The sequence below is a fragment of the Procambarus clarkii genome, chromosome 50 (genome assembly GCF_040958095.1).
Source record: "Procambarus clarkii isolate CNS0578487 chromosome 50, FALCON_Pclarkii_2.0, whole genome shotgun sequence".
Taxonomy (NCBI): Eukaryota; Metazoa; Arthropoda; class Malacostraca; order Decapoda; family Cambaridae; genus Procambarus; species Procambarus clarkii.
Window position 1 is genome coordinate 8,087,545 of NC_091199.1, and position 18,368 is coordinate 8,105,912.

Consider the following 18,368-nt stretch of genomic DNA (forward strand, 5'->3'; position numbering starts at 1 on the left):
AATATCGCATTAAGGTAGGGGGAGAGAGAGAGAGAGAGAGAGAGAGAGAGAGAGAGAGAGAGAGAGAGAGAGAGAGAGAGAGAGAGAGAGAGAGAGAGAGAGAGAGAGAGAGAGAGAGAGAGAGAGAGAGAGAGAGAGAGCTAGTTAAATAGGACGGTGGTGTAGGTTTGATGGTGGTAGCTATGTAGCCTAGTAATTACGAGTATTTCCTTAAATTTCTTCGATTCATTGCGTTTCAGGCTTCCTCTTTCCTACTTTCTCTTACTTTAAATTAAAAGGCTGTCCTTGTTCACCTTATTTATTCTCCACAGTATCTTGAATGTCGTGATCATATCCCATCTGTTTCTTCTCTTCTGTATAGCAGCCCTTGTATACGGTTGTGAGATTTAGTTCCTTTGCCCAGTCCTCGACGCACCTTAACGTACCTATAAGGGCTTCTTAGGTCTGAGGCTAATGTTGTATACTCTTGTACTTTTTGAATGGTTGTACAGTGGCGATACAGTGGTAGTGATAATACATAGTTGTGGTACAAAAGGTGGTGGTTAATACAGTGGTGGTGTTACAGTGGTAGTTGGAGCAGAGTAGTGATAGTGACAATACACGTGGTGGTCTTGATAAAGTGGCGGCAGTAGTACAGTGGTGGTAATGGTGGTGATTGTGATACAGCTTATGATTAGGTGGTATAATTACAATTACAATTACAGCGCCCTGTGGGACCCCGCTGATGACATCTCGCCACTCTGAGGTCTCCCCCCTCACAGTAACTCGCTTTTTCTGTTGCTTAGATACTCCCTTATTCACTGGAACACCTGTTATTCCTGCTTGTTTCTCCAACTTTGTACCAGGCTTTTATGGGGTACTGTGTCAAAAGCTTTCTGGTAGTCTAAGAAAATGCAGTCTGCCCACCCTTCTCTTTCTTGCCTAATTTGTGTCGCCTGGTCGTAGACTTGGTCATCTTAAACTGACCACTCACCAGGTCATATTAAACCTGTGAGACACGATTTACCATCCCTGAACCCATGCTGGTGGTGTGTTACAAAGTACCTTCTCTCCAGATGTTCTACAAGTTTTTTGCTCATGATATTCTCCATCACCTTGCATGGTATACAAGTTAGGGAAACTGGCTTGTAGCTCAGTGCCTCTTGCCTGTCACCCTTTTTGTATATTGGGACTACATTAGCTGTCTTCCAATTTTCCAGTTGGTCTCCTGTTTCTAGTAACCTGTTATATACCATAGAGAATGGCACACAGTGCTTGTGCGCCTTATTTTAGTATCCATGGTGAGATTTTGTCAGGCCTGACAGCCTTCGTCACATTCAGGACCAACAGATTTCTTTTGATCTCATCTCTGGTAATCTCAAATTCCTCTAAGGTTGCTTGGTTTGCCTCCTCCTCTCTCTCCCAATACAGGGACTTCTCCTTGTAAAGACCTCCTGGAATCTCTTGTTGATATCTTCACACGTCTCCTTGTCATTCTCTGTGAATGTGTTCTCTTCTGTTCTCAGTTTAGTTACTTGTTCATTCATTGCTGTTCATTCCTTCTGATGCGGCTGCGGACCAGTTTTGGTTGGGTCTTGGCTTAACTTGCAATGTCATTTTCCTATGTATTCCTATTGTATTTCTTCCTATGCATTCTACATTTCCTATGTATTTCCTATTGTACTCTAGCAGGAAAATGGCACAGTACAGTAATGGTGGTGATAGTGATAGTACAGTAGTGGTGGTGGTAATGATAGTACAGTAGTGGTGGTGGTGGTAATGATAGTACAGTAGTGGTGGTGGTAATGATAGTACAAAAGTGGTGTTAATACAGTACGAATGTTGGTGGTGGTAGTGGTAGTGGTAGTACAGTAGTGGTGATAGTATACAGCAGTGATGGTGGTAGTACACAGTAATGGTGGTGGTAGTAGTGGTGAAGATGGTGGTAGTAGTTGTGGGCAATGGTGCTGGTAGTAGTTGTAGGCAATGGTGGTGGTAGTAGTGGTGAGTGCTGGTAGTAGTCGTGGTAGTGGTGGTGGTAGTAGTGGTAAAGGTGGTGATGGTGGTAGAAGTAGTGGTGCTAGTAGTTGTGGTGGTGGTCGTAGTAGTGGTGGTAGTAGTGGTAAAGGTGGTGGTGGTAGTAGTAGAAGTAGGAGTGGTGGTAGTAGTAGTGGTGGTAGTAGTGGTGAAGGTGGTAGTGGTAGTAGTAGTAGTGGTGGTGGTGGTAGTAGTGGTGAAGGTGGTGGTGGTAGTAGTGGTGAAGGAGGTAGTAGTGGTGGTGGTGGTGGTAGTAGTGGTGGTGAAGGTGGTGGTGGTGGTAGTAGTGGTGGTGTTGGTGGTAGTAGTGGTGAAGGAGGTAGTGGTGGTGGTAGTAGTGGTGAAGGAGGTGGTGGTAGTGGTGGTGGTGGTAGTAGTGGTGAAGGAGGTGGTGGTGGTGGTAGTGGTGGTGATGGTAGTAGTGGTGAAGGAGGTAGTAGTGGTAGTAGTGATGAAGGAGGTAGTAGTGGTAGTGGTGGTGGTAGTAGTGGTGAAGGAGGTAGTGGTAGTGGTGGTAGTGGTGAAGGAGGTAGTAGTGGTGAAGGAGGTGGTAGTGGTGGTGGTGGTAGTAGTGGTGAAGGAGGTAGTAGTGGTGGTAGTGGTGGTGGTAGTGGAGGTGCTGCCATCTGTGGGCGGGCGGGGCAGACAGGGCGGCCCCCGCAACACAGGCTGAAGGGCCCGTGACGTCATCAGCACCGTAATGAGGCTCGCACCAGTTTTATCGAATGGTGTTGAATGGGTGACAGTACGGCCGGGCTTTACACTCAATTTTACCCCCATTTCCCTTATGCACTACTGGGATCTGTTCGTGAGGTGAGACAGGGCTTGTGAGCACCTGATCAGAAATAACACAGGCGATGTTCACGGGCAACATTAGAGTGAAAATATGCGAAGCTGCAGATCTGCGCCTTACCGACTGTATGACTCGTTATGTCGGAGTGGCAGGGGTTGGAAAGGGCCCACAGGACCAAACCCTGGATCCCTATGTTAGCTTAGATCTTGACGAAGTGCACTGGAACAAGACCCAGCCGCGGCAGAAGACGTTGACGCCCGTGTGGAACGAGTGGTTCGAGCATGAGGTGGTCGGGGCCGTCCAACTCGGCCTCAAGATCTTCCATGATTCTCCGGTCGGCAACGACGACTTCGTAGCCGATGCCACCGTGCCCTTCGAGGAGATATGTGCCGATAATCAGACCCACGCCGATATATGGGTAAGAAGTCCTCTTGTAATTTGCCTGACGTGCCTCTCCTTACCCCCGTGGTGGCGGCCCTGCCACTCACACTATCCGTGTCTGTTGCCGTTTAAAAAACCACAAATACTGTACTTCCCGATACAGGAGGATTATGAGGCAGAGGGAATGTGATCTGGTGATGGGAGGGGGAGAGGTGTGAGGGGGTAGGGATGGGAGGGGTGATGGGAGGCACTCTCATCAACTGACAGCTGATGGCAGGTAGGCCCTCCCATGCCCCACCCACCCCTCCAACACCTGGCCCATTCACTCGCCCTAAACAAGAATGTAGGCCATTCGGGCGTCCAGGACTGGCCCTGTTGCCTGAACAACATTGAACAGTTATCACCCCTGCCTAAACCTAGCCCTCAACTCCCAGAACTAGTAGCCCTTTGCTCAATAAACTACTAAACTACTATATAGCTTGACTTCAAGATCTGTAGATCACTTTTCTGCCCCTTAGGCCTAACACTAGCTCATTGACTTACATAAACTACTATTCACATACTCCTATGTCTAAAACTACCACCCCTAATTACCCAAAATTAGTTCCATGAACTCTGTACTCAAAACTGGTCCCTTAAATATTGGTCTATAGTACATAAACTACCTGGATTACTTTGGTTAGTAAATATGACCATTTAGGCAGCCACCTAGTCCGAAATGGTTCCGTTCTAAATTCGCTCATTTACCTATAGCCTTTAATGCAGCATAACGGAACACCCTACTCTGAAACGCTTGGTATATACACATAAGAAGTGCTCAGTTTCATAGGTCTTATTATCTTGTTCTGCATCTGAATATGTCCTGTTTTACTTGCTCTAAATGTAGTTTATTTTTGTAAGCCACTCCTCCCAGACTAGGCAGCTTGAACAACCTACTCCAAAAATTATTTATAATACAAATACCTATTCCAATAATTAGTTCATTTGCAGTACACATGCTTGCTTCAGGAAATTGGTGTGGGGTAATTTATAGTACACAACCTGATTGAAAAAAAAAGCCATTTACAGATAGTAAACATGCTTCTTCAAAAAAATAGGTGATTAACATTCCCTATGCCTGTTCCCCCCAAAATTGTAATTTGCATACTTAGGGACCTATTCTTAACTCATTTATATGTGCAGGTTCCAAAAAATGAGGCTTACACCTGGTCACGGGCTGGGCTTGGGAGGTAGAGCATCTCCCAGAACCCCTTCTGGGGACGTCTGTTTACATGGGCAGACCTGTACTTAAGTTAGATATAAAACTCATTTATATGCAGTACTTGTAAGGAGGAAAAAAAATATTGGTAGCTAATATACATGGTTTCATTGATAAAGGATGAATGAAGTACACACATTGGATCTAATTTATGCCTGCTTTCCCATCCACTAATTTGAAAGTGAAACTTGTACATTCTGCTATTTCTTGTCAGTTACTAAAGAATTTTGATTCCCAATTTTTGCTGTTAACTGGTTCATTTTTTTTGCTGCTTTGATAAATTAATATCCATTAATGTGGATTATTTGTGTAATTTCTTATGCATAAATACATTATTTTGTAATTTGTATTTGACTTTTCTGGTGAAGCTTTTGGGTCAACTGATTAAATGCATTGAATAATTTCATGTTCCAGTATTTGGTTCAGTCCAATTCCCATCATTATAATATTGGTGGCTTTTCGTCATTAGCTTGCTGGTGGTTTTGTATAAGTATTGTATACCTAATTGTTTTTGTGAAGCTTTAGTATTTGCTATTGAAATGTCTTGATTGATCAATCTTCAGTTGTTAATGTACTGTGTGATATGTAATTTAATAACATTCTGGAGTTTTTCCTTAAAATTTTGATGTCTATAATTCATTGTTTATTTTTTTATGCTTCATAAGAAATACAATGTGTGATTGATGTCATATTACAAGGCTAATTACCAATGTTATTTTATGAAAGCAAGTACGATAAGCTAGCATAAGAATTTAAGATTAGGTAGTTAAATAAAAAGAACAATGCAAGAAGCTACAGAAATTATTTATTTATATACTGTATATACAAGAAGGTACACTGGGATGCAAGAGTACATAACATTGGTGTTCTTACATTCTTGCAAAGCCACTAACACACGGTATTTTGGGCAGGTCCTTAATCTAACAGATAAAGGCAAGATGAATTAAAAGGTTCATTGTAGCAGAATTGGATTTCAGCATAATAAGTATAATAAAAATTGATTGCATTATTTATACTAATGATGTTGCATGTCATAAGTACTACAATTGGGGGAGTGGGTAGCTCAAGATAGTGAGAATTTGTGTGGTTGTTTAATCCATGTGTCTACAGTGAGTCATTACAGTGTAAGCCTTTGGATAATTAGTCATTGATTCTGGTTGATTCTGGTTGATGGAGTTCTGGGAGTTGTTCCACTCCCTAAGCCCGGCCCGAGGCCAGGCTTGACTTGAGAGTTTGGTCCACTAGGCTGTTTCTTGGAGCAGCCCTCAGGCCCACATATCCACCGCAGCCCGGTTGATCCGGCATTCCTTGGCGGAAACAATCTAGTTTCCTCTTGAAGATGTCCACGGTTGTTCCGGCAATTCATTCTGGCTTAGTGCTTTCTCCTGTTAATCACCTTACCTTAGGATAATTAATATGTTGCTTAAGAAGAATTCCTGTTATCATAGCATGGTTAATATAGGCTTACTAGGAGTACTTGTAGAAATGATTAATATTCAGTATAAATCTACCAAATATTTTAAGCTTGTTAAATTTTGATTAACACAGAGTGTGTATATCTTTTTATTAAATGCTGCAGCATTATCTCTTTGGCAGTGATGTTTGACGTTGTCTATTCTGACCATACTACATTCATCACTGTCTTGAATTTACACCAAATAACCAATCCCTTCTTTATTGAGTTTGATGAACTGCAGAACTACTGTAGCTCAACACAGAATGTATTTCAAAATGCTTAACCAATGTAAATTAGTAGCCATTGACTACATTACAGTGGTTCACATTAATTTCATCTGACCTAATAAGATTAAGTTCATCTAGCACAGTACCATATCATCCACTGCCTACCTGTTTAGTGCACTATGAAATTGCCTGTCTCCAGACACTTAAGAATGTTAATGACATTTCCAGAGGACAAAAGTTATTAGGCTTATTTTTAATCTTATGGTAGGAATTAAAAGTAAAGTATTTCTAGAAAATGGTATGCGGAACCAGTCTGTATTTGCATTGCCTACTGAGATATCAAAGAAAATAATTAAACAAGTTGAGTTTGGATCACATTTCTTAGTGTTCCGATACCTCTGGTTCTGGTCTCCAGAGTGAGACATGTCATCCAATTGTAAGTGAATTTTGTCAGTATTGTATTTTGTTATTTAACTGTATATATTAAGCATTATACAGTACCTTGCTTTGTTTCCTTTATATTAAGTATATTTACCATTCTTCTAAGATTACATACCTATCTCCAAGATTTTTTGCCTTGTGTGCATCCAGGAGTAGCAGTGTGTCATTACTCTTTAGTGGTATTTTCATGTCTAGTGAATTTTTTTTGCTTTTTGTACATCTGAAGATATACAGACTTCAAGGTCTGATATTGTTATGCAGAGTAGTATGGTGTGTTTGGTATGCACTGGTGACATTTTAAATTTTCTTGGAGTTTCAGGTGGTAGTTGAGAATGCACCCAGGTGATAGGCATAATTTGCAAACACAGTTACCCAAGTGTAACTACTTAAGTGTAGTTACAAGATGAGCACTATGGTCTTTATCCCTTCTCCGTTGCCATGCAATGCTTTAAAACTACAGTACTAATAGTTTTGGCATTCACCATTATCACACGTGTTCCAACCATCTATAACTGTTCACAAAAAAAGTTAAATTTTTTGACATCTTTGTTTCCTCCTAGTTGATCTTGAAGTTGCGGGGTTAACAAATTCCTCGTCATCTATATTGTTCATTAATTGTTACTACTGTACTTTGTATTGAATGATGTCGCCTTTTCCTCCTAACTACTAGCCTTGATATGCTTAATGCCTCTAGCCTCTTCTCATAGCTCATGGTCTTAAGTTCCAGGAGTAAGTTAATACAGTAGCATGTCTTTTTTCATCCTTTGTGCTTCTTGAGATATTGACACTACACCACTGCTGCATCTTCTAATGTTGGTGTTCCAAAATCCATGACCAGTTTCTCCAATATTTCTGTCCATATATTTCAAGGGGGGTTCTGAAATTTGGGACTTTAGCATCGACTCCTCTCGCAATGCCTTTTATGTTGCCCTCTGGTTACAGCTTACTATCCAGAACCACTCCTAGATCTTTCAATATCAGAGGTGTTTAGTATCTTCTCACAATTTGTAGGTTAAGTGTGGCCTGTTCTACCCTAATCACCATTCTACTAAGTGACATTTATTTACAGTGAATTCTTAACCTGTCCTCTGGCTATGCTTGTTTAGGCAATGGCCGAACCCAAAGATGCATTCATCAATTTTAACGTAGTGCTTATTCAAATTTTTTTAATTTTCTTTAAGTAAATATTATTACATACTGGAATGTATTGAATAATTAGGCCTAAACTAGGTTAGGTTAGGATCTATTGGCAATTATTAGTATTTGCAGTATGTGGATGAAGCATTTAGTGAGGTTCAATTCAAACAGAGGACTTACCTTAAGGTTACCTAAAGGTGTTTTCGGGGCTTAGCGTCCCCATGGCCCAGTCATCGACCAGGCCTCCTTGTTGCTGGACTGGTCAACCAGGCTGTTGGATGCGGCTGCTCGCAACCTGATGTATGAATCACAGCCTGGTTGATCAGGTATCCTTTGGAGGTGCTTATCGAGTTCTCTCTTGACCACTGAAGGGTCGGCTAGTTATGCCCTTTATGTTTAGTGGAAGAGTGTTGAACAGCCTCGGGCCTCTGATGTTGATAGTTCTTTCTCAGAGTTCCTATTGCACATATGCTTTTCGATGAGGGTATTGTGCACATCCTGCTATGCCTTTTGGTCTCATGTGATGTTATATCTGTGTGCAGGTTTGGGACCAGCCCCTCTACTCTTTTCCACGTGTAAATTATTATGTATCTATTTAAAATATTTCTTATTTATCTTTCACTGATGGCCTTTTGCTCTCTGTCTCTCTTGGATTTTGTACGATTCTTGTGGCTTTAGTTCAATTATTTCTATTTCTCTACCTGGTCGTCTTCGTCATTCTTGAGATAGGGTGTGACTCGAGTTGTTCCACGATTCGTTTTCTTCGCCTATAGAGGGAACGCTATTCTTATACCATTCTGCATCTCCCTCTTTTTTTTTTTTTTTTTTTTTTTTTTTTTTGTAGGGGTATGCAGTTTGAGCATATTTCTAGAGCTACTGAGTTTATTTTTTTTTCAGGAATTGGTTCAGGTTTGCATTTTCTAGCTGTTCTTCCCAGCTTATTTCTGTGAGGTCTTGGTTTGAACGAAGCACTGTATGAGAAAAGTATTGTACTGTACAGTACTTGCATTATCAGTTGTGAGTCTCGTGTAAAGTTTTTTTCTCATAAGTGGGGGGGGGGGGATTAGGGGTAGGAATGGATTAACAAACATTTGAACTTTGTTGATGACAGGTTGTGAATTTTATTTACCTAGTGTTGCTACATTCATTTTGACTTGCTGGTAAAGACAAAAATATCTTGCATTATTAAGAATATAACGCTGTAGCCTAGTTTCTATCAACTAAGATTTGGTTTTCTTAAAACAAAAAAAAGATCGGGCAAAAAGATCTTGACCTGTTAGGGGAAAATGACTTTGCTACCATGGAAATATTTTCTTACTTTAGGGTCAAATTGCTTGCTTCTGGACAAGCAATTGATGTTCTTGAGCTAAAAAAGAAAGCTATATTTTATTGCAAAAACCTATACAGTACTGTTGTATGAATTAAAAGGAGACATTGTTCTATAAAATGCTTTCGCAGTGGTGCATTACAGATTTGTCAAATACTGTATTGTACTGTAGCTGTTGGTATTCACTGTTTGTACACATAGGTGAACTGGGGCCTCAATATTGGTATTACGGTTGTAGCAGTGGTATGGTATGTTTCTAGGTGTACCACCATTAGTCACTAAAATATATTGTGCAAATAACAAAATGACAAATATTTTTGTTTTAAAAAAAATTGTAAGGCAAAAGAAAAATTTGGCAAAAAAAAAAAAAAAAAAATTGTACTAAAAAACATCAGCCATCAAAGTCAGCTGCAGATACTGTACTATGAATCCATCATTAGAAAATATTACCTGTATATCTTTATTTGAACCTCGCAGTACGCCCAGCCCATATGTCACCTTCAGACTGATCCATTTGAAGAATCTTGATTCAGTACTCGTATAGAACTTTGTTTCTGATGTCCACAGCTTCACCCACTACACGAAGGTCACATCATGGGCATAGTTGACTCCATTTACCCTTCTTTTGTGAAATGTTCCAGTGATGTAGTGTGAAGTCTGCAGATTTTTATATTTTTTGCCTTCCATGGTGTTCCTAGCAGTATCTCTGGATTTGTACTGGATTTTCTAATCACATTTGTTGTTGGCAAAGGGCTACTGAGAGAGATCTCTTTATATATAGTAAGTACTATTTACTTTGAAAATATTGCAAGATCAGGCTGTGAAAATAGAACTCGTGAAATTATCCACAGATAGTCTTTGATCTGTGTTCTCTTGTGTGGGTCATTAACTTTATAATCCATGAGTTATAGTTGTAGCATTTTTTTCTTCTTTTTACTTTAAACTCATTAAGTTTAGTAAAATACTGTATGATGCTCAAGACCAGTAAACTTTAGAAAAACTACCTAGCAAGTAGCATAGGTTTGAGTTACATGGTATACTTGATGAAGGTTATTCTGTGAGTATAGCCGAAGAATATAACCAAGAAAAAATACAGTTAGTACAGTAATATATAAAAATATAGAATCGGTTATAAGTTTGTGAATACTCCAGTGTTCTGCTTCAGGTAAGACGTGTTCTAGGGCGGCAGTAAGGAGTGCTAAATATCCACAATTGGATGCTGCTGAACACAACAACTGCTGCATGTGGGGAAGGTGAGCCCACCTCTGCCACACACATAAAACACATGGTTACAAAAGGTATTTCTTGTTTTGACGTTAATAAACTATTTTATTTTTCTATACAGTACCTATATTTGTCTTTACTGTGTATTGAATGAAAGAACTGGATAGGTTCTGAATTGAAATATTGATGCTCAGAATGATGTAGGGACATGACTAGTCTTTCACTAGTGTTTTGTAAGTATAATTAAAAAAATATGATAAAAAGGAAATATACAATATTTCAAATTATTGCTAAACAAATATTGGAGAGTACTGGCAAATAATTATTTGTTAAAATGCATGAGAGTACCGTCTTGCCAATGTGGTAAAAGCACTGCACAGTATACTGCGGGTACATATATTTACGGGAACTGGCTGTATCTGCCCATGCCTTCCTCTGTGCACTGCACTGATTTTTTATTTTAAGACATCATTTCTTACCTACGACCAAATTATAACTTCATTGGAGTGCTGATAATATTGCTAATGCAGTAATAAAACACATGGTTGACATGTAATAAATAAAATTACAAATGCAAAAAAAAGAGGATAGAGGTAACAATGTCTACATGTCTACAATACTTGTCATAGCCTGGGCAACATGGGTTTAGAATGGGGGGGGGGGTGCTCTCCTGCTCGTTACAATTGCTAGACCACTATGACATAGCCATAGATGCCATGGAAGACAAACAAAATGCTGATGTAATATACACAGATTTTGCAGAAGCTTTTGACAAATGTGACCATCTTCTTGAGGTTATCTTAGAGATGATTTCGGGGCTTTTTAGTGTCCCCGCGGCCTGGTCCTCGACCAGGCCTCCACCCCCAGGAAGCAGCCCGTGACAGCTGACTAACACCCAGGTACCTATTTTACTGCTAGGTAACAGGGGCATAGGGTGAAAGAAACTCTGCCCATTGTTTCTCGCCAGCGCCTGGGATCGAACCCAAGACCACAGGATCAAGTCCAGTGTGCTGTCCATGGTGTTACTGTACTGTTACTGTCCATGGTGTTACTGTACTGTTACTGTCCATGGTGTTACTGTACAGTACACATAATGTGCACAAAAGGAATTACTGGCAAAGTACGGAGATAACACTTAATTTCCCAAGAAACAGAACCCAGAATGTAATAGTCAAAAAAGTAAAATCTGACTCATCCACCATGAAAGCTCAGTCCCCCCAAGATACTGTGCTTGCTCTGGTACTTTTCCTCTTCCTCATATCAGACAGACGAAGATACTAACTATAGTACTATATCATCCTTTGCGGATAACACTTTCATGAGATTAGACAATATTGAGGCCACAGCAAACCTCTAATATGATGTTAATCAAATCTTTCAATGGACCACAAAAAGTGACATGTTTTATGTGGATAAGTTCCAATTACTGCGATGGAAAAAAATATAAAAGCAGAAACCACATATAAAACTCGAACCACACTATTGAAAGAAAAAGCGATGTAAAAGATTTAGGAGTACAGTACTTATGACGGAAGGGCTTACTTTTAAAGAACACAATAAAGTTGCTATCACAACTGCAAGAAAAATGACATGCTGGATAACATGAACCTTTCAAATAAGAGATGTCATACCAATGTTACTTTCAAGACATTAGTACTTTCTAGAGTTGAATGTTATTGTACTCTTAACAACCCCATTCAAAGGTGGAGAGACTGCTGACCTGGAGTGTGTGCTAGAATCCACTCGGAAAACGTCTAAATTATTGGAACCGGCTAAATTTTTAAAATGTGTACTGTATTCCCAGGAGAGCAGGTGGGAGAGATACATAATAATTTACACTTGGAAAATATTAGGAGGACTGGTTCTAAATCTGCACACTGAAATACCACCACATGAGAGCAAAAGGCATGGCAGGATGGAAAAAATAGCTCCACTGAAAAGAGGCATTATAGGCATCCTGTGAAAGAACTCTATCAACATCAAATGCCCATGACATTGTAACACTTTCCCTACACATACCGGCATACTTGGCCAACCTCTGTGTTCAAAAGAGAACTTGACAGACACCTTCAAATGACACCTGATCAACCAGGCTGTTGAGCAGCCTGATTGAGCAACTGCATCGACAGCCTGGTTGATCAGACCAGCCACCAGAATACCTGGTCAGAGACTGGGCTGTGGGGGACATTGATCCTTGGAATCAACAGGCAGTCCTACCTATGATGGTTACCTAAAATCATCAGAGTTCAGACAGGCAAAGTGTCTGATGCACGAGTTATAATCACCTTGGAATTTAACCCCGAGTCCTCTCACTTGTGAGTATCCTCTCCTGCCACTTAGCTGTGAAGTGCTCTTAAATCTGGGCACATGATGCTCCCAGTGCACGGCTCTAGTTTTATCAACATGAAGTGGATGCTGCCAGCTGTGCCAGCAGTGTGGTTACTAGCAGCTACTTATTATCAGCTGATGTGTGAAAGGCTTCAAGTAAAGAGGGCATAGTAGTTACTCTGCATGTTGGCTTCATGACTGCAAGGCTAACTTTTGGGTGGTTATTCATTGCTGAGTGGTTCTTTGCCTTTCTGAGGCAGAAGAGTTTGGTTCTTTTGACATGATATAAATTTTTTTCAGTTACGAAATAGTATGCTGCCAGGAGGTGTCTTAAGGGCTGTATAATGTATTAGTACAGAAAAATTAACTCGGGCCTTGTGTATAATTTTCAGTTCTTTTAGTTTATCCTCCTCCTTAATTCAACTTATTTAGATTTTTAGTAGGTATTTTAACTTTTAATGATGATTGCATACCCCAGAGGTATGCAAACTCGCCTGAAGGGTTCCAGGTGAGGCACTCGGGATGCCACTGAGGTACTTATTAAATAAACCCTAAGAGTTCCAACACTTGGTCTGGAGCCTGACTTTCATAATTTATTCATAACCATAGATATTAGTTATTGTATAGTACTGTACTTAGTACAATAATACTAATTTCAGGTAAATACTAATTTATAGGTTTGATGAGTGTTGTGTGTTTAGGCAAATAGGGTTGCAAATGTTGTGCAAGCAGTTGTTACAGTAGCTTAGGTGCATTGTACCTTACTGGTTGTTTTGTCTTTGGTACTGTGGTGATCTTGTGTCCCTTGACTTGTCTATGGGTTTGAGGGTGCCAGATTCTGACTGGTCTCTGGTAAATGCTCACATTTTATTAAGAGCCTTAGGATTGGAGGGTTCCAGGCCAAGTCACTCAGGATGCCACTGAGGGACTCGCCAGAATGGGGCATTTCATTACATTGTTGGACTTTTTTTTTCCCTTTCTTATGGCTTTCCATTCTATTTGCATTCAGTTTGATACGAGTGCTTTAGCTTCTGTTATTTCTTTTCAGCCTCCCTGTAATGGTTTCCCAGCTGAAACTACGTAAGATACTAGTAATTACCCAAAATTGTAACCAGTAACTGGGTGTTACTGCCATTGCAAGCTTGCTACTCAAAAATGTGATTTTAATACAATATAGTACAGTGTATATTAATTTGAATAGTTATGAATTGAGTAACTTCCTCAAAAGTTTAAAAAGGTGATGGTACTTACTGTATACATCGATATACTGTATAGTATGATGTAATGAATTCTGTCGTTGGATGTCTGGGTGATTATGGAGGGCATGGAGTGAAACTATTGTGGAGGGTCTATTACCTTTTGTCTACATTTTGTTGATTCCAGTAATCACTGTCCATGTGACCCAGTCTCTGACCAGGCCTCCTGGTTGGTGATTTGGTCAACCAGGCTGTTAGATGCCACTGCTCACATTCTGACTAGGAATCACTGCCTGGTTGATCAGGTGTCCTTTGAAGGTGTTTCATCAAGTTCTTTGTTGAATAAAATGAGGCATTGGCCAGTTTTGCCCCTCTTGTGTTTAGAGAGTTAGTGTTGGAAAGTGTTGGTTCTTTAAAGTTGATAGAATTATCTCAATGAACCAAATGCCCCTCTACTTTGTATTTCATTGGGGCTATTTTGCACTTCTTGCTATGCCTCTTGTCTCATTAAGATTTATTTTTAAAGATTTATTTCTGTATGCAGATTTGAAACCAGTCCCTTATTCCAAGAGTAAATTAAATTATTATGTATCGCTTGACTGCAATCTAGAGAATACAGATTTAGACATTTTAAATATTCCCAATAATTTAAATGTTGTAATGAATAGATTTGGGGAGTAAAAGATCTCTGTACATTCTCCAGGTCAACAACTTTGCCAGTTTTAAATAGGTCTGTTATCATACAGTAATATTCCACCTTAGAGTACTAGTGATTTAAGAAATACCCTATACTATCATTGGTTTGGCATATCTTGTTTAAAAGGGTCGTGTTATCCAACCAGTCATTTTTCCAAGTAGTTATTGCTACAGTGTATTGTTAAAAGTAAGAAAGATCTCAAATCATTTATAGTGTATTGGTTATTCTTTGTATGTACTGTATTGTGTGATTTAACTGCATTTTATATGGGGGTTTCCATTTTTTATATTCGTGTTTATCGTAGTGCAGAAGCTGGTTTAAGCGAGTCACAGAAAACATGTTTTGTGTGGCTCGTTAAACAATCTGAGTTAAATCAGTTTAGAGGTTTGCTGTGTCTTCTATATTGTCTACACACCATACAAATCCTAGTGACATCTGCAAAGTATGGTACGGTATATAATATAGTTTGTGACTTTGTCCTTGTCTACATCTGTTAGGGAAATGAGAAAAAGTACTTGGAGAGAATGTTAGTGAATGGAAGTGCATGTCTTTAGTCATCGTACTGATCTGCACTTTGCATAATGATGAAATGTCCATACAGAGTCTGTCTACCCTGGGTCACTGAATGAGAACTGGCAGTACAGTACACATAGGAATTGGATGAATGGCAATACTTTACCCATCTCTTTGGAATACAGTATTGGAATACAGATTTGAAATGGGCAAATATTTAAATTCTGTTTTGTCATAAATTGGGATAGTGTTTTCTAATGAATTAAGAAATTTATCCAACTTCAGTCTCTTGGTACAATGTTATTTTTGTAACTTATTCCGGTATTTTGGTATTTTTATTTAATATGAAAACTTTTAGCATTATTAATGAATACTTTAGGGTACTGTACATTATTAGAAATGAGTTATGGATACTGATCTAGTGTATACAAAAAATTCAGTTGTGTAATTAAGGTTGGTGTATTTTGCATACAATGTTCCTTGACATTAAAGTAATGGCTTGTTCAATGTGCAAATCTGAAATTACTAGCGGGCCTTTTAATAGAGGTGTACCGATCCCATTATTTTGACTGATACTGATAGTACCTTATTACTTTTTACAGATTACTCAGATACTGTAAAAAGATGGATAGCATAACGTTTATGGTCTTTGGACATGTGTTCTTAGAAAATGTATAGCATCTACAAAAGTGCATAGATTGACACAAAAAAAATGCAAGAAACTCGTGTTATATTAAAAAAAATATTGAAACAAGTAATTTTATTCAGCATTCATTCTGGTGTAATTTTAATAATGAGTTTCTTTTTTCAATTCATTCAACAGTATCAATTTTGCAATAAACCTAATACTGTATAAATATTATTAGTCCACTGAGAATGTTACTAACTTGAATATGAGAAGTTGCAGTTTTCAAGACTTCTTCGTAAATTTTGTTGATTCCTGTTATTATTTTGTACTTGATGATCATATTACCTCTTTAACTTCTAGTTTTGGTATATTTAACATCTCTAACTTCTTGTAGCTTTTGTTTTCAATTATGGAAGCCACTTAGCTTTCATGATACTGGTTAGGTATCCTTTATAAGTTTGTGAAAATACACAATAGCATGCACATGTATAAATAGAAATGCCTGGAACATGTAGTGTGGCAGGTATCATTCTGTAAGTGGTGTGGGGATGATGAGGGACCCATTTACCCTGCACCCATCCCCTTCTGCAAGCAGTGTGGGGATGGTGTGGGACCCATTTAACCTGCACCCCACCCCTTCTGCAAGCAGTGTGGGGATGGTGTGGGACCCATTTACCCTGCACCCCACCCCTTCTGCAAGCAGTGTGGGGATGGTGTGGGACCCATTTACCCTGCACCCCACCCCTTCTGCAAGCAGTGTGGGGATGGTGTGGGACCCATTTCAACTGTGCCTCACTGATTGATGCCCATCACTGGTACCAATTTATGGTATTGAGGGCTTCCTCTCGTCCCCACAACACTGCTCTTCCCAAGCCATGTTGCTTGCTCAAGGGATCCACTGTACTTGTTTGGGTTTTCTAGGCCATTAGTGTATTGATTCCCAACTTTATCAGTATCATTGTAATTTACTTCAGGCTCCGTGCATGGCATACCACGTGAGTAAAAAGTAGCCAGCCATCTCTGTTTTCAGAGCTTGTGCTACTCAGTAGACATGCTTGGCAAATGAATGGTCCAAAATGGTGGAGCAGCTGACCAAATGTTCTAAATGATGTTTATTAACTATTTTAAGAAAGAAATTCCATAATGCAATAAATATGCTGGATACAATCTGAATATTGGTAGCACTGTGTAACATACCTACTCATTAACCTGTACAGTGCTGCTGAATATTATGAATGGTATAAACAAAATAATTTTTTTTTAAAAGTCTGATATCTGTAATAATATATGTGCAAATAATGCACTGTAACTAAAATATACTGTTTACTTGTTATTTTTAAATGTTACTAGTAGACATCTGTTTTGTCAAATGCTTTCCAGGCCTATCAGCTTGTGGCCAGTTTGTGAGACCGTGTGTTGCAGAAAAGGAACTGCTGCAGATCCTCTTGTTATTTATGATGATTTAGAGTGGCTTATTTGGGTCACAATTGCCAAATTCCCTCCAACTTCTGCTTTGGCTGTTAAGTGTCTGGTTCATCTGGAGTCTGTTCAGTTGGCTTTTCAGTTTATACCCTTCATTTGGACTCCTAAGAGGCTGTGGGTCATAGATCTGCAGGCAGTCAGATCTGGGGCTGCAGGAAGTGGCTACACCACCTGCCTCAGCTGAAGTTTTGACAGAGGCCGCTGAGCATATTTTCCCTTGTTTTGCTCTCTTTCATCCTTGGGATGTGTCTGGTGACTAACCTTCCTGGATTTCATGACTGCTTTGGTTGATATAATGTCTTGTCCCTCTTCCAGGTCCCAGGCCCCTTTGCTTCTGTGGCTGGAGGTTATTAGGGGATTTTGGGTTGCTACAAAAGTTATTGACTGCCTTTTGACAATCATTTTGTTTGTTTCTGGCCCTCCCATTTTGTTGATCAGAAGTCAGAATGGATATATTTTCTTGTACCGCTGTCCCAATATGAGCTGGACTACTACAACTTTTCTCAGAAGTTGTGTTTTCAGGGCCTGAGTCTGTTGCTCGGTTTTGCCCCATTGCTGATCTGTGGTATTGTTTCTGATTGTGCTTTCTTTGCCTGGACCTGCCTTAGTTCCTACTCTGTGGCAGTGCTTACCTATTAGTGACTATGGGGGAGTGAGATCTAGCTCTTTATGCCATGTCTTCTAGCGATTTATAACTGACTCAATAATTGCCTCTCAGTTACCTATTGGTGACCACACATCGGTTTTGGATCTTTATTCATTTACTTGCTGGGTTGCCACTGGCTTAAGCCTTCTTTTCAGCTTCTAGGCCTCTAGAATTCTGGAATTTGATAGTCCTGGGGATTTCCCCTTTCCTTGCCAGATTTGGTTTCCAACTTTCCTTCTGGCAATGCTCATTGAAGCAGTGGCCAACCCCAAAGATGCAATCATCAATTTAATGTACTGTGTATTCAAAATCTTTATTTTCTTAAACATAAATTAATGTTATATATTAGAATTTTGTGTGTAGTTAAGCATAGATTAGGCACAGCTTAGGTTAGGTGTTTAGGTTCTGTTGGCAATTATTTGTATTTGCAATACATAGGGTAAGCATTTACAGAGATACAATTCAAACAGAATGTCACTGAAGCATTCTTGAATAAATGTTCTAGTGACTTGTGTAACATCTTTTCATTTCATGAACAGGGGGGTTGATAGTTGAATAAATAAGTATTTGGCCATTGTTGGAGAATAAGCTGTTAGATTCTTTATCAGGTTTTGCTTG

At 39.5% G+C, this 18,368-nt stretch overlaps 1 protein-coding gene across 1 annotated transcript in view; it reads left to right on the forward strand.

The window, feature by feature from the left end:
- Window positions 1-2,702: 2,702 nt before the first annotated feature.
- LOC123772719 (Protein kinase C) overlaps window positions 2,703-18,368 on the forward strand; it is an 82,508-nt gene continuing 66,842 nt past the window's right edge. The window contains exon 1 of the mRNA XM_069303637.1: window positions 2,703-3,227. Within this exon, the coding sequence (XP_069159738.1) occupies window positions 2,874-3,227 (354 nt within the window). The 5' untranslated portion in view covers window positions 2,703-2,873. The remainder of the gene's footprint in view (window positions 3,228-18,368) is intronic.